We start from the raw sequence: 26982 nt of genomic DNA on the forward strand, positions 1-26982 counted from the left end.
CGTTCCAGCAACCTTTTGAATCGGAACAACCAACGATTCTTTCCACACTTTAGGCACGTACCCAGTTAGCAATGATTTATTAATAAGGTTCAGCAGAGTGTGACCAATAACATTGAAGCAATCTTGAATGACCCTAGCATTTACATTGTCTACTCCAGCCGTTTTACCTAATGAAAAACAAATATTTTTAAGGTCATCCATTGTGATTGGGTGAAAACCATCAAATCTACTATTAACGTTAGTCGGCTGTTTTATTTCATCCGGTTCATCGACCAGTTCAATTGATTGATTGATCAATGAAACACTATTGATGAAATAATCATTGAACTTACTAGCAATTACTTGTTCTGTTTGTTCTAATGTGCCATCAAAAGTTATGGACCGCGGTTTATTATTACTAGGTTTTAATAAAGATTTCAAAATTTTCCATAACTCTTTGCTGTTGTATTGATGCTGAATAATCTTCCTCTGTATATATTCACAACGCGTCTTTTTTAACGTTTGTGAATACTTATTACGCGCGATCGTGTACTCCTTCCAATGATTCTGCCTGTTAGACCTACAAAACTTTTTGTACAATTTATCCCTCTTGCGTTTAAGGCGCAAAAGATCAAAATTGTACCAGCTGTTCGAGTTTTTCAGAGAAACTAATTTGTGTTCAACTAATTGATTCGTACACGTTTTCAAGATGTTTGTAAGAACAGCTGCCGAATCATCTAAATTACGGCCCGCGATTGGAAAATCCAAGCTTCTTTCAACAAGATTCGAAACAGCCTGTTTCGAATATTTTCTCCAGCATTTCAATTTTATTAAATCATTATAATCATTCATTATATCTAATACATTAATCATCAATGTCTCATGATCGGTTATTTTCAAGTCGGAATTCGTAACTGAACGAATAGAATCAAAATTGGAATAAACATGATCAATCAAAGTTCTACTTCGCTGAGAAATGCGCGTATATTCGTCAACACTTTGTTTTAAATTGAATGATTCAACTAAGCGCTTCAAATGATTCGAATTTGCATCATCACGCCAGTTAATATTGAAATCACCAGCCAATATGTTCAATTTACTAAAATCAAGAAATTCCTCAAGCCAGTTTTCCAATATTTCAAGGAAACGCTGGTCACTGGTATTAGGAGAATGATATAAAACACCAAAATTACCCAACTTCATGCCACGAATTACTGTAATGCCCAAGAACCAGTTACCATCCTTAGCTTCGTTTCGGCAAAGCTCGAACTGAACCGATTCTCTGACATAAATAGCAACACCGCCAGTTTGTCTAGAGTGTGATAAACAAGCAGCAACGTTATATCCCGGAATACTATATTGATCAAATGCTTCAATATCGACAATATGTGTCTCTGATAAGAACACTAAAAGTGGACGTTTATCTTCAACAACCTGACGTAATGCAACGTAGTTTGTTGTCAACCCTGCAATATTAAAATACAGAAAATCAATGTGATTCACACTCTTCTTGGAACTTGTTTGCTATTTATTGAAACGCAAGCTGCTTCTCTTTTGATTAAAAAGTCTTTTATAAATCACGCACTCTAACTGAATGCGGCATGGTTGACGTCCAAGTTCATTTTACGCTCTCTATTCATTTTTAAACAATTAACGCATTTCAATACAGTAGACGTGCACTCAGATGTCTTGTGCTTTTGGCTACACCTAGAGCATGTATCACAATTTTTGCAATCCATGCTCTTGTGTCCAAATTCTCCACATTTGAAGCATCTCAACACGTTTATCGCGGGAAGTACTAAGCATCGATCAAACTCTACATTCACTTGCTTAGCAGCTAATAAGCTATTATACGCTTCTAAATCAACTTCTATTACCGCGCTATACTTGTTATAAGTGAAGCGTGGATTTTCAAAGGTATTTACTACTTTTATATTATTTATTGTGATGCCTTCATTTTGACTCTTTAAATAGTCAATGAAAACATCAGGAGAAAGATTCTCGCTCATGCCCACTATTTTCAATCTTGGCACCGATGTGGGTACAACAGCGCTGTAATTTTCACCCAGATTATTTTCAATGCCATTTTTCACATTTTCAACATTTTCGCCAATAGCGCATTCAACAATAATGGAACCATCTTTACCGTTCCTAAAATTACTAACTTTGTGTGTTTTTGGATCTAAGTTAGTTTTCAAAAACTTCCGAGTTTCCTCGCAAGCTTGTTTGGACTCTTTAGGTTTAATCACAATAACCGGACGAGTCTTAGGTTTGGCCGGTTTAAAACCATTATTATTATTACTATTACTAATCATTTGACTTGTACTCGTTTTTTTACTTTTACTGTGTCTTTTAACGACTTCCGCAAATGTTGCGTCGTCATCAAAGACATCATTTTGATCGTTGTTATCATAATCAATTTTGCGCTTTTTGCCGATTTGGTCCGATTCAGAAGGAACCGGCCCATTCCGCGCGCGAGCATCTTTCATCGCAGCTATATTCTGACGCGTATTTAATTCCAAAACTGAGTTATTCAATTTTTCAAATTGCTCACAAAATAATTTTTCAAGAGACTCATTAACATTTAATCTCAACTGTTCAACACCGGCACTCAACGCGTTGTTTATCTGGGCCGATATTTGGTCTCGCATTGCAATGACCGAATCAGTGAGAGAAGATAATTTCTTCATCTCTTCTTCGATACGCTTGACGTCCGAAACCAAATGCTGCCCACCACAACACTGGTTTGATAAACATTCATCACACTTGAAGCAAAGGTTATCGTTATCTGTTATAATCTTTGCCGTTGCCTTGGTGAGTCCAGTGCACTTGTAGTGAAACAAACGTGCACAGTTGAAGCCCACACATTTCAACGGCAAATCCGATAGGACAATTGCCGTTCCACAGCCAGAACAAATCATCGCACACAACACACGTTAACACGGGACGCTATACCAACAGACATGCAGGGAAACAAGAGATAGGCAAAAAAAAAAAATGATCACCACCGCAGCTAATGCGCTGGGGGGATTTTATTTAAACAAACTTTAATGCGAACAAGCTGCTTAAGCAACTGTTCTTGTACTTAGCCTTGTGTAGATTCACTACCGAAACACGTTAGAATATATCTACCGTGAATCACTTCACTTTTTCACACGTAAAATAACGATTAAATATCACCACAAAATAACACGAACTACTCTGTTCGCCATCAAAGAGACATTTTGGTAAAAAATATGTCCATAATGTTTTGACACCCCTCCTTATTTCGAAAGGGAGGGGTACCATACAAATGAAACACGAATTTCTGCACAGCTTGAGAACTAACCGAGTAAAGGGAACCAAATTTAGAATATTTAAGGGTAACAAATATGTCCATAATGGTTCGACACTCTTCCCTTTTCTGGAAGGGAGGGGTTCCATACAAATGAAACACAAATTTCTGCACATCTCGAGAGCTAACCAACTAAATGGAACCGAATTTGGCAGGTGAATGTTTTTAGAGGTAACAAATATGTTCCATAATCGACCTCAGGCAACATTTTGGATTGTAAGATGACAACTTCCGGTTTCTGGAAAACAGCCAAAAATGGCCGATTTCCACCCAATATAACAATATTCGGATCTAGAATGATACACAGGAGCTAAAATCGACCAGAGATACCATTTTGAATTCTAAGATGGCGACTTCCAGCATTGGGTGTTATTCGATCATTTTCGGCTGTTTCCCAGGAACATGTGCTTCCAGAAGAGGGAGGGGCGTCGAACCATTATGGACATTTTTGTTACCTCTAAAAACATTCAACCAGAATGACGCTCAGAGGCCGGAAATTATCTTAAATACCATTTTGAAATCCAAGATGGCGACTTCCGGTTTGTGAAAAACAGCCTAAAATAACCAAATACCATCCAATATGAGTATCTCTGGAACCAGAATGATGCAATGAGCTAACAATTGACCTCAGGAACCATTTTGAATTGCTAAATGGCAACTACTAGGATACAGTTCAAAATGACCGAATAATACTCAATACGGGTATTTCCGTAGTCGAATGATGCATAGAAACCAAACATTGACCGTGGACACCATTTTGAATTTAAAGACGACCACTTTTAGTTTGTGGAAAACAACCAAATAACTGAACACCTCTCAATATTGATATTTCCGGTGTCAGATTGATACCACCCAATATGAATATATATATATATATATATATATATATATATATATATATATATATATATATATATATATATATATATATATATATATATATATATATATATATATATATATATATATATATATATATATATATATATATATATATATATATATATATATATATATATATATATATATATATATATATATATATATCGAGGTACGATACTGGTCTAACAAGTCAGTCGTCGTATGTGTAGATACTGTTAGTGTCAGTAGGATCGTAGCGCTAGCCCCGCAATTGTCCTGTACACTAAACAGCCGGCTTCGAAGTCTGTGTTGTGTATAAATATTTATATATATATATTGCGCATTTAACCTCTCACTCGCAGACTCGCAGTGAAATAATTTTGTCTCATCAAAATATGCTCACACTGCTCTCTTGGTTGTTCCACAGTTCCCGCTTGATATTTGGAGCTTTGAATAAAACAAAATACTTGTGTGGTAGAATCGTATTTCCATTATTTAGTTGAGCGATTAAATGGTGCAAACTTGATAAATTGATTAAGTTTAAAATTTTGCATCAGATTTTGTCTGCAAAGAAAAATAAATTACATACTATTTAGTAAATTCAGAAAAAAATCATAAAAAATTTCAACTAGTCGGTGTCTGCTGTGATTCGATTTGTACCAGAGGTAACAAGCGGTTGTTTATTTTTGTGCTGGCTTAAATTTTCGTTACGTTGGATTTTTCAATATTTTACAATTCGGTGAGTGATTTCAAGTGATTATTCAATAAATTAAACATTATAATTAAAAAAGGATTACCGTAGAGAACATGGATTTAGAGAAGCAGGACGACGATGAATTTTTCTACAAAACAACTGTAGATTCGGTTGGAGAATCGATTATTGATTACAATTTGGAGGAGCTAGAAAACGACGACGAAGTGGATAACTCAGCAATTGATCCGTTAGAAGACAGCAGCAGTAGCAGTGGCAGAAAAGCAGTAAATAGTTGTGACGTTTTGTTTTTCTGCATTTTGCTAGTCCACAAGCGACAATTCAAAGGACAATCTTCAGGAACCTATGTTGCTCGCTGGGAGTTGTCAGCAGGAAGTAGTCGTGAATTCGTGAAAAAAGCGTGGAATTTAACGAAGAAATATTTGGCTCGTGAAGTTGTGTTCGTTTCTAACGCTGATGGAACATCAAGTCCATCATGGAGCTCTCACGAATCACCCATCGAAAGGAAATTTCACAAGTTTGTATTATTATTATTAAAGGGGGGATTTGTTAGTAGCTTAAGTAAATAATGAGTATGTGTGTCCAATCACAAATGGTGACTTCTCAACACTGTTAGAAATTTGTAATTTTAATTGTTAGGATTTGTTTGCTTTCGCAATTAGGACTTATCATTCGTAGGGATTTAAACCTACTCGTCAAGAAAAGAAAGTAAACTTACAACTAACTTAAATGCTAACTTATTGGCTATAAAGAGAGCTTTTCGAAGCAATTGAGGATTGGAACGATTTTTGTCGAAAATTGTTAATAAGTTAATTTTTTTTTTTTATTCTCGCTTATTTTCCGTCGGTCTATTTCCGCCACTGTTGTGGCCAATTACCGACGCCCAGGGAGGCGACTCCACACCCAGGTCCCTAACTCACGACCCGTTTATCAACGGACCGGCGCCAACGGCTTTACTTCCTCATGCGATGGAAGGCGTGATCCCAGAGATTTTTCGCCTCATAAAATCTCCCGGTGTCGGCTAGGATTGAATCTAGACCAGTTGGGTTGGTTGTGAGTGGATCACGCCACCTCACAACCATCGACACCTATGTCGGCGGTGGGATTCGAACCCAGGCGTCGAGCGTGGTTGGCGGAGACGTTACCAACCACACTAGGCCCCCGCTAAACATAAATTGTTAATAATTTTATTTGACATAGCTTCTAATGGTTCAACACCAGTAAGTCTATGTAATTCGAGTGTACCAAACCAAGGAGGACGCTTCAAAATCATTTTTAGAATTTTATTCTGAATCCTTTCGAGCGTTTTCTTCCTTGTTGAACACCAACTTGACCAGATCGGTACAGCATAAAGCATTGCTGGTCTAAAAATTTGTTTGTAAATCAAAAGTTTGTTCTTTAAACAAAGTTTAGAATTCCTGTTAATGAGAGGATATAAACATCTCGTATATTTGATGCACTTGGCTTGTATACTCTCAATGTGCTCTTTGAAAATAAGTTTTTTATCATAAATTAGTCCCAAGTACTTAACCTTGTCGGACCAACTTAAAATAACCCCATTCATCTTGACAACGTGATTATTGTTTGGCTTCGGAAAAGAAGCCCTAGGCTTATGCGGAAAAATTATCATTTGAGTTTTAGAAACATTGGGAGAGATTTTCCACTTTTGCAAGTAGAAGAAAAAATATCTAAACTTTTCTGCAATCGACTGCACATGACACGAAGACTTTTTCCTTTTACGGAAATGCTTGTGTCATCGCAGAACAATGACTTTGTGCATCCTGGAGGCAAATCAGGAAGATCTGAAGTGAATATGTTGTACAGGACTGGACCCAAGACTGAACCTTGAGGTACACCTGCTCTGACAGGAAGTCTATCAGATTTTGAATTCTGATAGACAACCTGCAGAGTTCGATCAGTAAGATAATTTTTTAAAATTTTGATTAGGAAAAATGGAAAATTAAAAGTTTGCAATTTCGCAATCAAACCTTTATGCCAAACACTGTCGAATGCTTTTTCTATGTCTAAAAGAGCAGCTCTAGTGGAATAACCTTCAGATTTGTTAGCTCGTATCATATTAGTAACTCTGAGCAATTGATGAGTTGTGGAATGCCCATGGCGAAATCCAAATCGTTTCTTTCGCAAAAATTGAATTTTCGTTGATGTGTGACATCATTCTGTTAAGAATTTCACAAGTTCGTGCTTTTCCAATCTGGTCGGCGAAATTATACCCTCGATAAATTAAGCGATGGAAAGACTTCTCTTTTGCAAAGTTGGCGAGGCAAAGAAATTTCTATGTTTTTGCATATTTACTCGCTCTCAATAAGCAGCCGGGCTGTTTGGAATTCAGTAAAGGACATGTTGATTGAGCCAGCAGAAAAGGATAGATCCGGAGCAGCGATGACTTAAGCAGTTTTTGATCAATCTGATGAGCTCAGAACGACACACGGTGATCACTTGGATGGGTATGGAATGGCTTGGTCATTCTGGGCCAACAGTATTTTGAACGCTCCTGCTCACCTACGAGAAGCAATGAAGAATCATCCACCTCAGCATTTATCGCATTTGTTTCGCGCGAAAGAAGGACCACGTATCACCGCTATTAGACGAGAATTGAATGTAGCTCATGGTGTAAATAATAGTTTTCACGAGGAGATCACGGCTCTTCGGCAGGCTTTTAACGTACAAGAATCGAGCTTTGAACACTTCAGCGGAACGATAAAAATAGTAAAACAACGCCTCGAGGCTCTCGAGATAAGAGATAAGCTAAGCGAAACCCTCATCAGTGCAATGGAGTCGTCTGCAAGCGTTCAAGAAGATCAAGGAGGCATGGCATTGAGCATGGAAATCACCGATGCTGAAGACGTTGACCACATCTAAGTTTTAAATAAACAGAAGGTCAAGTTTCGAATCGGAATGTAGCACCAAGAGTAATATATACACACACATATATATATATATATATATATATATATATATATATATATATATATATATATATATATATATATATATATATATATATATATATATATATATATATATATATATATATATATATATATATATATATATATATATATATATATATATATATATATATATATATATTTATATATATATTGCGCATTTAACCTCTCACTCGCAGACTCGCAGTGAAATAATTTTGTCTCATCAAAATATGCTCACACTGCTCTCTTGGTTGTTCCACAGTTCCCGCTTGATATTTGGAGCTTTGAATAAAACAAAATACTTGTGTGGTAGAATCGTATTTCCATTATTTAGTTGAGCGATTAAATGGTGCAAACTTGATAAATTTATTGAGTTTAAAATTTTGCATCAGATTTTGTCTGCAAAGAAAAATAAATTACATACTATTTAGTAAATTCAGAAAAAAATCATAAAAAATTTCAACTAGTCGGTGTCTGCTGTGATTCGATTTGTACCAGAGGTAACAAGCGGTTGTTTATTTTTGTGCTGGCTTAAATTTTCGTTACGTTGGATTTTTCAATATTTTACAATTCGGTGAGTGATTTCAAGTGATTATTCAATAAATTAAACATTATAATTAAAAAAGGATTACCGTAGAGAACATGGATTTAGAGAAGCAGGACGACGATGAATTTTTCTACAAAACAACTGAAGATTCGGTTGGAGAATCGATTATTGATTACAATTTGGAGGAGGTAGAAAACGACGACGAAGTGGATAACTCAGCAATTGATCCGTTAGAAGACAGCAGCAGTAGCAGTGGCAGAAAAGCAGTAAATAGTTGTGACGTTTTGTTTTTCTGCATTTTGCTAGTCCACAAGCGACAATTCAAAGGACAATCTTCAGGAACCTATGTTGCTCGCTGGGAGTTGTCAGCAGGAAGTAGTCGTGAATTCGTGAAAAAAGCGTGGAATTTAACGAAGAAATATTTGGCTCGTGAAGTTGTGTTCGTTTCTAACGCTGATGGAACATCAAGTCCATCATGGAACTCTCACGAATCACCCATCGAAAGCGAATTTCACAAGTTTGTATTATTATTATTAAAGGGGGGATTTGTTAGTAGCTTAAGTAAATAATGAGTATGTGTGTCCAATCACAAATGGTGACTTCTCAACACTGTTAGAAATTTGTAATTTTAATTGTTAGGATTTGTTTGCTTTCGCAATTAGGACTTATCATTCGTAGGGATTTAAACCTACTCGTCAAGAAAAGAAAGTAAACTTACAACTAACTTAAATGCTAACTTATTGGCTATAAAGAGAGCTTTTCGAAGCAATTGAGGATTGGAACGATTTTTGTCGAAAATTGTTAATAAGTTAATTTTTTTTTTATTCTCGCTTATTTTCCGTCGGTCTATTTCCGCCACTGTTGTGGCCAATTACCGACGCCCAGGGAGGCGACTCCACACCCAGGTCCCTAACTCACGACCCGTTTATCAACGGACCGGCGCCAACGGCTTTACTTCCTCATGCGATGGAAGGCGTGATCCCAGAGATTTTTCGCCTCAGAAAATCTCCCGGTGTCGGCTAGGATTGAATCTAGACCAGTTGGGTTGGTTGTGAGTGGATCGCGCCACCTCACAACCATCGACACCTATGTCGGCGGTGGGATTCGAACCCAGGCGTCGAGCGTGGTTGGCGGAGACGTTACCAACCACACTAGGCCCCCGCTAAACATAAATTGTTAATAATTTTATTTGACATAGCTTCTAATGGTTCAACACCAATAAGTCTATGTAATTCGAGTGTACCAAACCAAGGAGGACGCTTCAAAATCATTTTTAGAATTTTATTCTGAATCCTTTCGAGCGTTTTCTTCCTTGTTGAACACCAACTTGACCAGATCGGTACAGCATAAAGCATTGCTGGTCTAAAAATTTGTTTGTAAATCAAAAGTTTGTTCTTTAAACAAAGTTTAGAATTCCTGTTAATGAGAGGATATAAACATCTCGTATATTTGATGCACTTGGCTTGTATACTCTCAATGTGCTCTTTGAAAATAAGTTTTTTTATCATAAATTAGGCCCAAGTACTTAACCTTGTCGGACCAACTTAAAATAACCCCATTCATCTTGACAACGTGATTATTGTTTGGCTTCGGAAAAGAAGCCCTAGGCTTATGCGGAAAAATTATCATTTGAGTTTTAGAAGCATTGGGAGAGATTTTCCACTTTTGCAAGTAGAAGAAAAAATATCTAAACTTTTCTGCAATCGACTGCACATGACACGAAGACTTTTTCCTTTTACGGAAATGCTTGTGTCATCGCAGAACAATGACTTTGTGCATCCTGGAGGCAAATCAGGAAGATCTGAAGTGAATATGTTGTACAGGACTGGACCCAAGACTGAACCTTGAGGTACACCTGCTCTGACAGGAAGTCTATCAGATTTTAAATTCTGATAGACAACCTGCAGAGTTCGATCAGTAAGATAATTTTTTAAAATTTTGATTAGGAAAATTGGAAAATTAAAAGTTTGCAATTTCGCAATCAAACCTTTATGCCAAACACTGTCGAGTGCTTTTTCTATGTCTAAAAGAGCAGCTCTAGTGGAATAGATTTGTTAGCTCGTATCATATTAGTAACTCTGAGCAATTGATGAGTTGTGGAATGCCCATGGCGAAATCCAAATCGTTTCTTTCGCAAAAATTGAATTTTCGTTGATGTGTGACATCATTCTGTTAAGAATTTCACAAGTTTGTGCTTTTCCAATCTGGTCGGCGAAATTATACCCTCGATAAATTAAGCGATGAAAAGACTTCTCTTTTGCAAAGTTGGAGAGGCAAAGAAATTTCTATGTTTTTGCATATTTACTCGCTCTCAATAAGCAGCCGGGCTGTTTGGAATTCAGTAAAGGACATGTTGATTGACCCAGCAGAAAAGGATAGATCCGGAGCAGCGATGACTTAAGCAGTTTTTGATCAATCTGATGAGCTCAGAACGACACACGGTGATCACTTGGATGGGTATGGAATGGCTTGGTCATTCTGGGCCAACAGTATTTTGAACGCTCCTGCTCACCTACGAGAAGCAATGAAGAATCATCCACCTCAGCATTTATCGCATTTGTTTCGCGCGAAAGAAGGACCACGTATCACCGCTATTAGACGAGAATTGAATGTAGCTCATGGTGTAAATAATAGTTTTCACGAGGAGATCACGGCTCTTCGGCAGGCTTTTAACGTACTAGAATCGAGCTTTGAACACTTCAGCGGAACGATAAAAATAGTAAAACAACGCCTCGAGGCTCTCGAGATAAGAGATAAGCTAAGCGAAACCCTCATCAGTGCAATGGAGTCGTCTGCAAGCGTTCAAGAAAATCAAGGAGGCATGGCATTGAGCATGGAAATCACCGATGCTGAAGACGTTGACCACATCTAAGTTTTTTTCACTTTTTTCTGTATACTTTTATTCAATTACAATTTAGCAATGTTATAGAAAAGTTTCGCAAACCAAACAATCTAATAAAATCTTAACTATGTATGTTTAAAGTGATGTCAATCAGATCTTCTGGGGCTGCAGTTGTCGGATCGAATTTGCCTCCATGAACATAACCACATTTTTTAAACAATTTGGCCATGCTGAACGAAGAAAAAGAACTCATAATCTCTGCTACTAAAACTTTTAGATCCTGGATATTATTCTCTCTGTAATGTTGTTGCATTTTTCTCTTAGCTAGTCCAAATACATTTTCGATCGGGTTATAGAAAGGTGCGTATGCTGGCAGAAAGATAATAAATAAACCCAATGAACGAAAATACCCTACAATTTTGTCATTGCAATGTATACGGGCACCATCGAGAATCCAAATTAAATGACAACCGGGGTATGTTTCTACGTAGTTACTTCTTAGAGCAAACTGCTTGCAATGTTGGAAGAAGATCATTCGGGTGAAAGTGCCTTCCGTGTATGAACATTCTAACATGCCCTCTTGACCAATCATACAAAGACAAGAAACTCTAGGTTTTCTAATAAATTCTCCCTTGCAAACCAGTTTTTTACCCTTAGCCGCATACCCATGAGTACGCAACATACCACGATTATCAAACGAAACTTCATCTAAAAACATTAAATTGAAGAAATCCCAGTTCAAATTGTTTAGTTCGAAACAAAATCTGTAAATATCATCCTGCCGGATCTGGATGGCCCTCCGTTCCAGGCTCTTCCCTGTGAAGCCTTCGCTATGGAGAATTCTGCAAACGGATGAGGCAGAAATAGTTTTTTTGAAATGCTTTTCGAAAGCGGTTTTTGCTTCGTTTAAATATAATAGGGGGCGTTGTCTGTATAAATCCACTAGCCATAATCGTTGTTCATAGTTGAACTTCCGTTCAATAACTTCATGTTGCTTCCGTTCCAATGTTCCGCATCGTTCATAGCCAAATTTGGCATGTGGATGTTTAAAGGAGTGAAAAATATGTCCATATTGGTTCGACACCCGTCCCTTTTCCGGAAGGGAGGGGTTCCATACAAATGAAACACAAATTTCTGCATATCTCAAGAACTAACCAAGTAAATGGAACCAAATTTGGCGGGTGGATGTTTCTAGGAGTTAGAAATATATCTATAATGGTTTGACACCCCTCCTTTTTTTATAAGGGAAGGGTCCCATACAAATGAAATACAAATTTCGCACAGCTCGAGAGCCAATCTACCAAATAGAACCAAATTTGGCATGTAAATATTTTCAGAGGTCACAAATATGTCCATGATGGTTCGACACCCTTCCCTCTTATGTGAAGGAGGGGTTATAAGGAAATGAAACACAAATTTCTGCACATCTCGAGAACTAACCAAATAAATGGAACCAAATTTAGCAGGTGAATGTTTTTAGGGTTAACAAATATTACCATAATGGTTTGATACCCCTCCTTCTTTTATAAGGGACGGGTCCCATACAAATGATACACAAATTTCGCACAGCTCAGGAACCAATCAAGCAAATACAACCAAATTTGACAGGTGAATGTTTTTAGGTGTAACAAACATGTCCATAATGGTTCGACATCTTTTCTTCTTCTGGCATATCTCCAAATACAAAACCATTTTGAAATCCAAGACGGCGACTTCCGGTTTCTGAAAAACAGCGGCAAATGACCAAATACCACCCAACATGAGTATTTCCGGAATTGTTATGATGCACTGAAACCACAAATCTAACTCAGACAACATTTTAAGATGGCGACTTCTGGTGTCTGGAAAACAGCCGAGAATGAGCAAATACCACCCAATATGAGTGTTTCTTTAACCAGAATGACGCTCAGAGGCCAGAAATGGTCACCAAATGCCATTTTGAAATTCAAGATGGCGACTTCCGGTTACCAAATACCACCCAATATGGGTATTTCCGGAATTGTTATGATGCACTGAAACCACAAATCTAACTCAGACAACATTTTAAATTGTAAGATGGCGACTTCTGAAGTCTGGAAAACAGCCGAGAATGAGCAAATATCACCTAATATGAGTGTTTCTTTAACCAGAATGACGCTCAGAGGCCAGAAATGGTCACCAAATGCCATTTTGAAATTCAAGATGGCGACTTCCGGTTTCTGAAAAACAGCGGCAAATGACCAAATACCACCCATTATGGGTTTTTCCAGAATTGTTATGATGCACTGAAACCACAAATCTAACTCAGACAACATTTTAAATTGACAGATGGCGACTCAGAGGCCAGAAGTTGTCTTCAAATGCCATTTTAAAATCCAATATGGCAACTTCCGGTTTCTGAAAAACAGTGGCAAATGACCAAATACCACCTAATATGAGTGTTTCTTGAACCAGAATGACGCTCAGAGATAAGAAATCGTCTTCTAATGCCATTTTGAAATCCAAGATGGCGATTTCCGATTTCTGAAAAACAGCCGGAAATGACCAAATACCTCCCAATATGGGTATTTTCAATCTCCCAGCTGGTCTCGAGGTACGATGCTGGTCTAACAAGCCAGTCGTCGTATGTTCGAGTCCCGGCTCGGGAGAGACTGTTAGTGTCAGTAGGATCGTAGCGCTAACCCCGGAATTGTCCTGTACTTTTAACAGTCGGCTGCGAAGTCTGTGTGTAGTAAAACAGAAGGTCGAATTCCGATACGGAATGTAGCACCAAGGCTTTGCTTTGCTTTGCTATGGGTATTTTCAGAATTGTTATGATGCACTGAAGCCACAAATCGATCTCAGACAACATTTTGAATTGTAAGATGGCAACTTCCGGTGTCTGGAAAACAGTCTAAAATGACCAAATACCACCCAATGTGAGTGTTTATTTAACCAGAATGACGCTCAGAGGCCAGAAATTGCCTCCAAATGCCATTTTGAAATTCAAGATGGCAACTTCCGGTTTCTGAAAAACAGCGGCAAATGACCAAATATCACCCAATATGGGTATTTCCGGAATATTTATGATGCACTGAAACCACAAATCGACCTCAGACAATATTGCGAATTGTAAGATGGTGATCTCCGGTGACTGGAAAACAGCCGAAAATTACCAAGTACCACCCCATATGGGTGGAATGACGCTCAGAGGCCAGAAATTGTCTCCAAATGCCATTTTGAAAACCAAGATGGCTACTTCCGGTTTCTGAAAAACAGCCAAAAATGGCCGTTTCCATCCTAAATGAGATCCTTTGGAACCAGAATAATACACAGGAGCTAGAATCGACCACAGACACCATTTTGAATTCTAAGATGGTTTCTGGAAAACAGCCGAAAAGACCAAATAACACCTATTATGGGTGTTTCTTGAACCAGAATGATGCTCAGGGGCCAAAAATTGTCTCCTAATGTCATTATAGGGTGGTTCATAATATTGTGAAAAATGAGTATAAAATGAAAAAAGCACTTCGGTTCGTTTGATTGGTGTGACGTCTTCGACAAAGTTGTAGATAATAATTCTGTCTATCCAAGAAAATTACACTAAAAAAATTATTTGATTATTTATTTAAGAAAAATTTAAAATTAATTATTCAAAAAATTTTCAAATAAACGCAAACAAAAGATTACCAAAACAATGAAACCAGTCCGATCACAAGAAAAATAAGTTATCATTTTTTGAAAATAAAAAAAAAACCTAAATTTATCCACCTAGCGGTCAGACCCAGCCTTTCTCATTCAATTTTTAATTTGTAAAAATAGATTTACATGAACGCTTCAATCCAATAAATGTATATTCACTCTTTAGGTTCTAAAATATTGATGTTGTAATCTTTACATATAAAAATGCAGTCAAGTCTGTCTGTCTGATCCATATAGGCCCGAAAACTACCGAACCGATCGACGTGAAAATTTGTATGTAGAGGTTTTTGGTGCCGATAAAGGTTCCTATGATAGTTTGAGTCCCCTCCCTCTTCTGGAAGGGAGGGGTCCCATACAAATGAAACATAAATTTCTGCACAACTCAAGAACAAACCAAGCAAATGAAACCGAATTTGGCATGTGGATGTTTTAAGGGGTAACTAATATGTCCATAATAGTTGGATGAAACACAAATTTCTGCACATCTCGAGAACTAATCAACCAAATGGAACAAAATTTGGCAGGTAAATGTTTTTAGTGGTAACAAATATGTACATAATGGTTTGAAACCCGACTCCCTCTTCTATAAGGGAGGTATCCCATGAAAATGAAACACAAATTTCGCACAGCTCAAGAACCAATCAAGAAAATACAACCAAATTTGGTATGTGAATGTTTTTAGAGGTAACAAATATGTCCATAATGGTTTGACGCCCCTCCCTCTTCTGGAAGTACATGTTTCTTCACAAATTTCTGCACATCTCGCGAACTAATCAACTAAATGGAACCATATTGGCAGGTGAATGTTTTTAGTGGTAACAAATATGTTCCATAATCGACCTCAGACAACATTTTGGATTGTAAGATGGCAACTTCCGGTTTCTGGAAAACAGCCGAAAATGGCCGATTTCTACCCAATATAATAATATCCGGATCTAGAATATTACACAGGAGCTAAAATCGACCACAGATAGCATTTTAAATTCTAAGATGGCGACTTCCTGTTTCTGAAAACAGCAGAAAATGAGCAAATACCACCCAATATGAAATTTTCTTTAACCAGTATGCCGTTTAAAATCCAGAAATTGTCTACAAATGCCATTATGAAATCCAAAATGGCGACTTCCGGTGTCGGAAAAACAGCGGCAAATGACCAAATACCACCCAATATGGGTATTTCCGGAACCGTTATGATGCACTGGAGCCACAAATCGACTTCAGACAACATTTTGAATTGTAAGATGGTAACTTCCGGTCTCTGGAAAACAGCCTGAAATGGACGATTCCCATTAAATATTAGTATTTCTGGAACCAGAAAGATGCACAGAAGCTAAAAATTGATCACAAACACAATCTTGAATTTTAAGATGATGACTTCCGGTGTCTGGCAAACAGCCGGAAATGACCAAATACCATTCAATATAAATGATTCCGGAACCAAAATTACGCCCAGATGCCAGAAATTGATTTCACAGGCAATTTTAAAGTCCAAAATGACGACTTTCGGCTTCTGAAAAACAGTTCAAAGTGACCAAATATCACCCAATATGAGTTTTTCTTTAACCAGTATCCTAAATACCATTTTGAAATCCAAGATGGTGACTACCGGTTTGTGAAAAACATCCTAAAATAAACAAATACTATCCAATATGAGTGTTCGGGACAACACCGTTGGACCACCCGTAGGGTTGTCCACAGGGATGATAGCGTCACGGGTTGGTAGCGAAGCGTCACGGGATCAAGGTTGGTAGCGAAGCGTCACGGGATCAGACAGATAGCAAGTGAGATGGCAATCAAAAACGTCAATTAGATAAAATTGCTTAATCACGAAGGAAGGTAATAGTTAGAGGTTAGAAGGTGAAAGTCAAATAAAGTTTAAAAAAAGTTTTTCTACAAGTTCTTGGATTTCGGATCGGTGGTAGTTGCGAAAATTAAGTGGGACTTAATCAGGTATTAAAATTAAAACAAATTAAAATATAATACTGAAATAACGTTACATAAAACAGCACGACAGGACAAACCGAGTTAAAAACCTTGCGGGGGAGAATTTGTAGGATTGACGAGTAAAAGTAAGTCGATAGCTAAAACGTTAACCTAAAGTAAAATAAAACATTGAAATCTTAAAATTTAAAATATAGAAAATCTGGAGTTGATTTGAGACAGAGAGTCGGCTAGGGAAAGATAAGGCGAAGAAATCCGCAGGAGGAAGGAAGAAACTAAATGTGAGTTTGTAAAATATTTTTGTTTGTTAAGTTACTAAAATTATTAATAAAATTGTAGCTTTGATCTACTTAGAACTAAAAGTGGATTCACGGCTGGTTTCTTGTTCCGAACAAAATCAAAGATTTATCAGGAACAACCTCAAAGGATGGCAACCGGTTCTCTAAAAGGTATGGATGAGGCTCCTGCCTAGTGTTTGATGTGCAACGGTCCGGAAGAGGACGACTACCATATGGTAAGCTGTAATCATTGCAACTTATGGGCGCATTTTTCCTGCGCTGGTGTCGGTGAAGATATACGTGATGTAGATTGGTTCTGCCCCAAGTGTAAAAAGTCCGACAGCCAGCTGAAGGTTCCGAAAGGAAATAAGAAACCCGGTAAGAAGACTGGTAGTGCTCGTAGCGATGCGGAATCTGCTCGCAGTGCCAGTTCTATTCTAGACACTGAACTATTGCAACTCGAAGAAGAGCAGAGAGATAAAGAGCGAGCATTGGAGAAAGAGATGATACTTCGGGCGAAACGATTGGAGTTACAGAGAGCCTGGAAGAGAAAACAGATACAACGCGAAAGAGAAATGCGTGAGCAGGAACTACAGCAAGAAAGAGAGTTGCAAGATCTTCAGCTGATGCAGGAGCCGGAATTAATGGACCGCCAGCTAGCAGCCGAAGAAGAGTTTCTGAGAAAGAGGGATCTATTACGGGAGCGTATGAATGCAAGCGCTGCACATCTACAACAGCTGATGAATGAAGGCGCAGCTGGTGGATCGAAAGCGGGATCCGATAAAGCTAAAAGAGATAGAATAAGAAGTTGGGTAGATAGACAAGAAATAAATAAATATGAAGATTTAAATTCGATTCGCCAAGATGAAGAAAGGCGATCGACGGTGAGTTACAAGGATAGGCCAGATGATAAATTGGAACATGATTCACTTGAGAGTGGTTCTGAGCTGAGTGATCCGAGATCCCAGAGCAGAAGGCAAGACGGGCCGGGGCAGTCGAGAGTAACGAAAGATCAGTTAGCGGCACGGCAGGTGGTGTCGAAACATTTGCCAACATTTAGGGGTGAGCCTGAAGTTTGGCCCTTGTTCATTAGTAGTTTTGAACATACAACAAGAGCGTGCGGGTTTACAAATTTAGATAACCTTAAAAGGTTGCAGGACAGCCTGCAAGGGGATGCGTTAGAAGCGGTTAGAAGTAGATTAGTGCTCCCGGACTCGGTCCCAGATGTCGTAGAAGACCTTCGTAAACTTTTCGGAAGGCCAGAAAAGTTGCTGAGGGCATTGTTATTGAAAGTACGGAAAACACAAGCCCCTGACTCGGACAATTTGAAAACATTTATCCATTTTGGAATCAATGTTAAGCAACTTTGCGATCATTTAGAAGCTGCTCAATTAACGGATCATTTAAACAACCCCATGTTAGTGCAGGAATTGGTAGAAAAACTACCGACTAACTACAAACTGGATTGGGTCCGGTATAAGCGGGGACGACACGGTACTCCGTTAAGGTTGTTCACTGACTTTATGACTGAAGTGGTATCGGATGTATCAGAGGTTTCCGACTGCATGGATTTACCACAAGCTCAACCAGTTAAACTCAGCGGGAGCGCGGGTGCAAAGAGAAAAGAATTCGTGCATATGCATGGGGCGGCGCAGAAGGCACTGGCTCAACCACAAACGGATGGTGGTGGCGAGCCGTGTTGGATTTGCAAACGAACCGACCATAAACTCAGGTTTTGTGATGAATTCAAACGAATGAACCTGACAGACCGGATGAAGGCTGTAGAAAGGCTGAAGCTCTGCGTTCTCTGTTTAAATAATCATGGAACCAGTCGATGCAATTTTAAGCTACGCTGTACAGTCGGTGAGTGCAACGGTAATCACCACACGCTGCTGCATCGAAGGGAAGAATCGGTTCGACTAATGGAAGTCAACTGTAACGCACACGAAAATTTTCGTCGATCAGTGATTTTTCGGATGGTTCCTGTGACCCTCTACGCAGGAAATATAGTTGTCAAAACATTGGCTTTCTTGGATGAAGGATCCTCTAGTACGCTGATAGAACAATCAGTAGCCAATCAGTTGAAGGTAAGAGGTGCACCAGAACCATTGATCGTTACCTGGACGGGAGACATTAAGCGGTATGAGAACGATTCGCGCAGAATTACTTTAATGCTCTCTGCACAGGGATCGAGCGATAAGTTTGCTTTAGAAAATGTCCGCACAGTCTCCAAGCTGGTTTTGCCGAAACAGAGTCTCCGGTTTGCTGAAATAGGGACACGATTTCCGCATTTAGCAGGTTTGCCAGTAGCCGACCACGTAGGAGAAGAGCCAGCCATCTTAATAGGGCTGGATAATCTGCATTTGTTCGCGCCGCAGGAGTCAAGGATTGGTCAACCTGGTGAACCAATCGCAGTACGGTCTAGACTGGGATGGACGGTCTACGGGCCAGAAAAAAGGCAAAAGGAAAATGCGGCCACTTTCCTCAATTTACATGTCACAGAATCGGTTAGCAATCAGGAACTGCACGATATGATGCGAGCGCAATATGTCCTTGATGAGGCGGGAGTTGCAACCTTCGCTGTTCCAGAATCACTGGAAAACCAAAGAGCAAAAGCGATACAACTAAAAACTACAAAACAAGTGGGAGATCGTTTCGTAACGGGGTTACTTTGGCGAAAGGACGAACGACGGTTTCCAGACAGCTATCCAATGGCTGTGCGAAGGGCAAAGGCTCTTGAAAGAAGGTTGGAGCGAGATGAGGTGTTAAAAAACATCGTATGCAAGCAGATAGACGATTATCAGGCGAAAGGGTATGCCCACAAAGCCACAAAGGAAGAACTATCCGGAACGCCATCGTCAGCAGTTTGGTATTTGCCACTAAATGTGGTAGTTAATCCGCGAAAACCGGGAAAGGTACGCCTAGTTTGGGATGCTGCAGCGTGCGTACGGGGAGTGTCATTGAATACACAGCTCCTCAAAGGGCCAGACATGCTTGTATCCCTCCCGAAAGTAATTTGCCGCTTTAGAGAGAAGCCGGTTGCGTTCGGAGGAGACATCGAGGAGATGTATCACCAGGTTCGCGTTAGAAATGAAGATAAATCTGCACAACGTTTTCTTTTTCGTTCGACAAGCGATGACGAGCTGCAAGTGTACGTGATGGACGTACTCACGTTCGGCGCAACGTGCTCCCCGAGCTCAGCGCAATACGTCAAAAATGTGAACGCAGGGCGGTTCGCAGAAAAATTTCCGGAAGCAGCAGCAGCTGTTGTCGATCGACATTATGTTGATGACTATTATGATAGTGCGGACACCGTAGCTGAAGCGATCGATCGGGCTAAGGCGGTGAAATTTATTCATTCTAAGGGAGGATTCAACATTAGAAACTGGGTGTCGAATTCTAGCACCGTTTTGGAGGAAATGGGAGAGCGAAGTGAGAATGCAGCAGTGCATTTCAACAAAAATTAAAAAAAAAACACAGAGTTTGAGCGTGTTTTGGGAATAGTTTGGGAACCTCTTCGGGATCAATTTTCATTTTCCACCTCGTCGAGAGCAGAGTTTCGCAAGATCCTTCAAGATGAATTATGCCCGACAAAAAGAATGGTTCTTAGCTTTGTCATGTCGTTGTTTGATCCACTGGGTCTCTTGTCACCGTTTACAGTTCTTGGGTGGATGTTACTCCAAGATATATGGCGGATGGGCTGTGATTGGGATGAGAAGATAGATAGGGAATCTTTCAGAAAATGGATTAAATGGGCAAAGCTGCTGCCAGAAATTAAGACGTTCCGTATCTCCCGAAGTTACTTTGGAAACGCGCGGTCTGATGAGGTACATGATATCCAGCTCCACGTGTTCACGGATGCTAGCGAAACGGCTTATGGATGCGTGGCGTTTTTACGTGCGGTAGTTCGAGGCGAAATTATGTGCACACTAATAATGAGTAGAGCTAAAGTTGCACCTTTGAAGCTGGTATCTATTCCTCGATTGGAACTCCAGGCAGCAGTTCTGGGAGCACGTTTAACACGCACAGTACGCGAAAATCACAGTCTCACAATCGGCAAGCAATGTATTTGGACAGATGCGCAAACAGTTTTGTCCTGGATTCGATCCGATCAGCGGAACTATAAGAAATATGTCGGATTTCGGATTGGAGAAATTCTCAGCTTAACAAAGCTGACCGATTGGTATTGGGTACCGACAAAGCTTAATATAGCGGATCAATTGACAAAGTGGGGAAATGAGTTGGATTTAAGCTCAAACAGCTCGTGGGTTCGAGGGCCCGCATTTTTGTATCAATCGGAAGAAAAGTGGCCACGAAAATGCATGCCACCAGCGAATACTACGGAGGAACTACACGTTCATCTTTTGTTACATGACATATGTTTGCCAGGCCAGTTCATAGATCCTTCACGATTCTCGAAATGGACCGTGCTGGTACGAACCGTTGCTTCAGTGATTAGATTTGCGTCTAATTGTAGACGAAAGGTGAGAAAGCAGCCGATCGAAACTTTAAGAGCCACAGACCGTCAGAAGAAAATATTGGAACGGATGGCAAGCGTTTTGAGTGTACGTGTTCCTTTCCAGCAAGAAGAGTACAAGAGAGCTGAATCGCACTTGCTTAGAATGGCACAGGCGGACTCATACGGACCTGAATTAAAGGTGCTAATGCATAACAAAGACCGCCCAGTCACCGAGTGGCTTTCCCTGGAAAAATCGTGCTGTCTATATAAGTTATCGCCGTTTTTGGATGAAACCAATGTGGTCCGAATGGAGGGACGAACAGAACGAGCGAAATATCTACCATTTGATTTGCGGTTCCCAATCATTTTGCCGGCTGAAAATGCAGTAACGAAATTGCTGGCCCATCATTATCACTCAAAATTTGGCCATGGATACCGTGAAACAGTAAAAAATGAGTTGAAGCAAAAATATTTAATACCGAAGGTTGATGCATTGGTCCGAAGAGTGTCTTCGTCATGCATGTGGTGTAAAGTTCAGCGAAACAAACCACATTGTCCCAGAATGGCACCGCTACCGGTGCAGAGACTTGCGCCGTATCTTCGGCCGTTTAGCCACGTCGGCGTCGACTATCTGGGTCCATTCGAGGTGACAGTGAATCGCCATGTGGAAAAAAGATGAATCGCGTTGTTCACTTGCCTAGTGATGCGGGCTGTACACGTGGAAGTCACGTATGGGCTGACGACCCAGTCTTGCTTGATGGCGATTAGGCGGTTTATGGGTAGACGAGGTCCACCAACCGAGTTCTTTTCGGACAACGGGACAAATCTGCGAGGAGCTAGTAAGGAAGTGGTAAAGACCATTCATGATGTCGCAAAAGATTGCGCAGAGGAGCTAACGAACGCACAAACCAGATGGTCGTTCAATCCACCCGCGACCCCACATATGGGTGGTGTTTGGGAGCGGCTGGTGCGTTCGGTCAAGGAGGCGTTGACGGTGCTTAACGAAGGGAAGCGGCTCACGGACGAAATTTTGCAGACCAGTATCGTTGAGGCAGAGGATATAATAAACTCCCGCCCGCTCACGTATGTGTCTCAACAATCTGGAGAAACGTATGCGTTGACACCGAATCATTTTTTGCGAGGGGTTTCACCCAACGAACCATGTAGCGTTCCCCCTTCCCCGCGTCCAGCAGAAGCTCTGCGCGACTCATATAAACGCACGCAACAAATAGCGGACGAAATGTGGACACGTTGGATAAAAGAATATATCCCATCAGTAAACCAGAGAACGAAATGGTTCGAAGAATCACGACCTCTCAAGGCAGGAGATTTGGTATATGTTACCGACGGAAACGCAAGGAAATCATGGGTTAGGGGGATTGTAGAGGAGCCAATTGTCTCGAGTGATGGAAGGATTCGACAAGCGTGGGTTCGCACAAAGACGGGATTGATAAAAAGAGGAACCACAACATTGGCGGTGTTGGAAATTAGTGACAGCAACACTGGGCCGGATATAGACCGGACCAGAGTTACGGGCCGGGGAATGTTCGGGACAACACCGTTGGACCACCCGTAGGGTTTACCACAGAGATGATAGCGTCACGGGTTGGTAGCGAAGCGTCACGGGATCAAGGTTGGTAGCGAAGCGTCACGGGATCAGACAGATAGCAAGTGAGATAGCAATCAAAAACGTCAATTAGATAAAATTGCTTAATCACGAAGGAAGGTAAAAGTTAGAGATTAAAAGGTGAAAGTCAAATGAAGTTTAAAAAAAGTTTTTCTACAAGTTCTTGGATTTCGGATCGGTGGTAGTTGCGAAAATTAAGTGGGACTTAATCAGGTATTAAAATTAAAACAAATTAAAATATAATACTGAAATAACGTTACATAAAACAGCACGACAGGACAAACCGAGTTAAAAACCTTGCGGGGGAGAATTTGTAGGATTGACGAGTAAAAGTAAGTCGATAGCTTAAACGTTAACCTAAAGTAAAATAAAACATTGAAATCTTAAAATTTAAAATATAGAAAATCTGGAGTTGATTTGAGACAGAGAGTCGGCTAGGGAAAGATAAGGCGAAGAAATCCGCAGGAGGAAGGAAGAAACTAAATGTGAGTTTGTAAAATATTTTTGTTTGTTAAGTTACTAAAATTATTAATAAAATTGTAGCTTTGATCTACTTAGAACTAAAAGTGGATTCACGGCTGGTTTCTTGTTCCGAACAATGAGTATCTCTGGAACCAGAATGATGTAAGGAGCTAACAATTGACCTCAGGCACCATTTTGAATTGATAAATGGAAACTTATAGGCAACAGTCGGAAATGACCGAAAAATACTCAATATGGATATTTCCGTAAACGTGATGATGCATAGAAACCAAACATTGACCCTGGACACTATTTTGAATTTGAAGACGACCACTTTTAGTTTCTGGGAAACAACCAAAAATACCTACCAATATGGGTATTTCCGGTGTCAGATTGATGCCAGAAAGTCTGCTGATAATGACAGAATACCACCCAATATGAATATATTCAGAATTAGGGCGATGTACAGAAGCCAAAAGACGAGGATGTTGTCATTTCGATAAAACCAATCATTTCAAACGATTTGTTATTTGACTTTGATCATATCCTATGGCCGATTCGTCGTGCATTTGCAGACTTCAAACAAACCGCAAGGAATCAATGAACTTGAAACGTTCAAATAGTACGACACCACATTTGAATTTGTTGAGGCCACATATATCAATCAAAGCAGGTATAGTTTTAAATAGCCTTTGAATTTCTCTTCTTTCCATAACTTTTGAGCCACATATCAAATTGTTATGAATTTTGTTATTTGTAAGTTTGAGAGATGACTCGTTCGTATGACACTAGTTATGTTCAAATAAGTCATGTAATCTTTGAGATAATAGACTTTCGTTGTTTTATTAACAATTTAATACATAACGGTTGCTTAAGTTCGATTATAAGCAAATGAAATGGGAACGTGTAGGGCAGCCAAACTTTGAAACCACATGTTCAATCATAATTCATCAGTTAACCCTTAACTAGCCCGCTCAACTGATAATAATGATCAAAGCGGTTGTGTAGTTTCTGAGACAATGAAGTTTCGTGATTTTCACAAGTCGGCAAATTACAAATGAAGTTACAGTTCGATTACAGTAAAATTCAATAGGTTATTCTGAGGCAGCTAGACCATTCATTTGACACTAATTTTGTGGAAATCGGGTCAGCCATCTCTGAGAAAAGTGAGTGAGTCCAAGTAGTCTTCGGAATATGTTCCTTTGCATAGCTGGATTTCACATTTTTTAACATAACAGGCAAAGTAATAGTCCGATTGCAAAACAAATCAATAGGGTCTTATGGGGCAATTAGACCTTCCATTAGACACTGATCATATGAAAATCGGTCCAGCCATCTCTGAGAAACATGGGTGAGATAAAACAGTCTTCAGAACACGTTTTTGTCATAACTTTTGAACCACAAGTTCAATCTTAATGAAATTCAAAACTTAAGGGTTTTCTAGGTAGCCCGTTCTTTTGAGACCAATTTTGTTCAAATCGGTTGTGTAGTTTTTGAGATATTGATGTTTCATGATTTCCACATTTTTAAACATAACCTCTAAGCTAAAAATCCGATTACAATAAAATTCAATAGGGTCTTATGGGGAACAAGACCTTTCATTTGCAATTAATTTCATGAAAATCGGTCCAGCCATCTGTGAGAAAAGTGAGTGAGAATAAAAATCTGCACATACACACACACATACAGAAAATGCTCAGCTCGTCGAGCTAAGTCGAGTTATATGTGCCATTCGGCCCTTTGGAGCACTTTTATACTTTCGGTTTTGCAAGTGATTGCTATACCTTTCTAGGCAAAAATTTGTCTAGAAAGGCAAAAATTTGAAAAAAAGAAATATATTTTCAATTTTTTTAAGGTTTTTTTTGGAAGGACATAATATTATTTACAACTTTGCCGAAGACACTATGCCGTTTTAACTGTAGACATATTTTTAATTTCCAATAGAGCACTCTATGGGGAATTAAGTATATTTCTACAGTCAAGATGGTTTATTTGATTGGCATAGTGTATCTGGCAAAGTTGTAAATAATATAATAACTTTGTTTTTCGAAAAAAAATGTACTCTGTGAAAAAAATTAAATTAAAAAAAAATTATAACTTTTTTTTCTGATTTCTCCATGGCCGGTTTCGTTGTTCAGGTAAACTTTCGGCGTTTTTATACAAAAATCATTTTTTTCAAATGGGCTGTTTTGGATAATTAACTTATAACTTGCTTTTATTTTTTTGCCTTTCTCCTAGAAAGGTATAGCAATCACTGGAAAAACCGAAGGTATAAAAGTGGTCCCAATGGCCGAATGTCATATACCACTCGACTTCTTTCGACGAACTAACCATTTTCTGTATGTATGTATGAATGTGTGTATGTGTGTATGTGTGTGTGTATGTGCAACTTTGTTTTCTCACTCACTTTTCTCAGAGATGGCTAGTTGCGCCATAGGTTGCTATTGAATTTCATTGTAATCGGATTTTTAGTTTAGAGGTTATGTATCAAAATGTAAAAATCACGAAATATCAATATCTCAGAAACCACACAACCGATTTCAATAAAACTGGTTTCAAATGATTGGGCTGTCTCCAGAACCCTTAACTTTTGAATTTCGTTATGATTGAACAATTGGTTCAAAAGTTAAGTAAAGAAAAGTTATCCTGAGGTTGTTTAAACTCACTCATTTTTCTCAGTGATGGCTGAACCGATTTTCACAAAATTAGTGTCAAATGAAAGGTCTAGTTGCCCCATAGGTTGCTATTGAATTTCATTGCAATCGGATTGTAACTGTTTCCGTTGTTCATAAAAATGTGAAATCACATAATGAAAGTAAACATATTGACTTTCTCCTAACGATCACTGGCTAATTAAAAGGTAGAAAAATGATTGAAATGGCCGAATGTCATATACTACTCAACTCAGTTCGACGAATCGAGCATTTTCTGCATATATGCATTTATAGGTGTATAAGTTTGTGTGTGGGTGTGTACGTGTGTATGTGCACCTTTCTTTCGCACTCACTTTTCTCAGAGATGGTCTGACCGATTCTTTCTATCTTGGTGTCAAACGAAGGGTCTATTTGCCGCTTAGGTTGCTATTGAATTTCATTGTATTCAAACTTTTAGTTTTGGCGCTGCGTCAGAATGTGAAAAACGCTCTTATATCTTAGAAGATATGGACATAGTTGAATTCAAATTAATGGGCTTTCAAACCCTTAAACAATGAATTTCATAATGTTTAAACATGTGGTTTGAAAGTTATAGAAAGAAACGAAACCCGCAGACTGTTTAAAACTATAGCCACGATCAAAATACGTGGCCTCAACATCATTTAAATTTAAAAT

At 39.1% G+C, this 26982-nt stretch overlaps 2 protein-coding genes and 2 pseudogenes across 2 annotated transcripts; all 4 read left to right on the forward strand.

Moving 5' to 3' along the window:
- Positions 1-4981: 4981 nt before the first annotated feature.
- On the forward strand, positions 4982-7766 carry LOC129717107 (uncharacterized; annotated as a pseudogene).
- Positions 7767-8479: 713 nt separating this feature from the next.
- Positions 8480-11256, forward strand: LOC129717108 (uncharacterized; annotated as a pseudogene).
- A 6049-nt stretch (positions 11257-17305) lies between these two features.
- Positions 17306-20572, forward strand: LOC129717109 (uncharacterized). Its single transcript, XM_055666953.1, has one exon. It carries the CDS (start codon positions 17306-17308, stop codon positions 20570-20572), a length of 3267 nt encoding a protein of 1088 aa, XP_055522928.1.
- Positions 20573-20704: 132 nt separating this feature from the next.
- LOC129717110 (uncharacterized) lies at positions 20705-22243 on the forward strand. The gene has a single exon (XM_055666954.1). The coding sequence runs from the start codon at positions 20705-20707 to the stop codon at positions 22241-22243; it is 1539 nt and encodes a 512-aa protein (XP_055522929.1).
- The last annotated feature ends 4739 nt before the right edge of the window (positions 22244-26982 follow it).

This window comes from Wyeomyia smithii, chromosome 1 (assembly GCF_029784165.1).
Source record: "Wyeomyia smithii strain HCP4-BCI-WySm-NY-G18 chromosome 1, ASM2978416v1, whole genome shotgun sequence".
Classification (NCBI taxonomy): Eukaryota; Metazoa; Arthropoda; class Insecta; order Diptera; family Culicidae; genus Wyeomyia; species Wyeomyia smithii.

Coding starts and splice junctions, on each gene's coding strand:
- LOC129717109 (XM_055666953.1), top strand. CDS start 17,306: ATGTGCAACGGTCCGGAAGAGGACGACTACCATATGGTAAGCTGTAAT.
- LOC129717110 (XM_055666954.1), top strand. CDS start 20,705: ATGGTTCTTAGCTTTGTCATGTCGTTGTTTGATCCACTGGGTCTCTTG.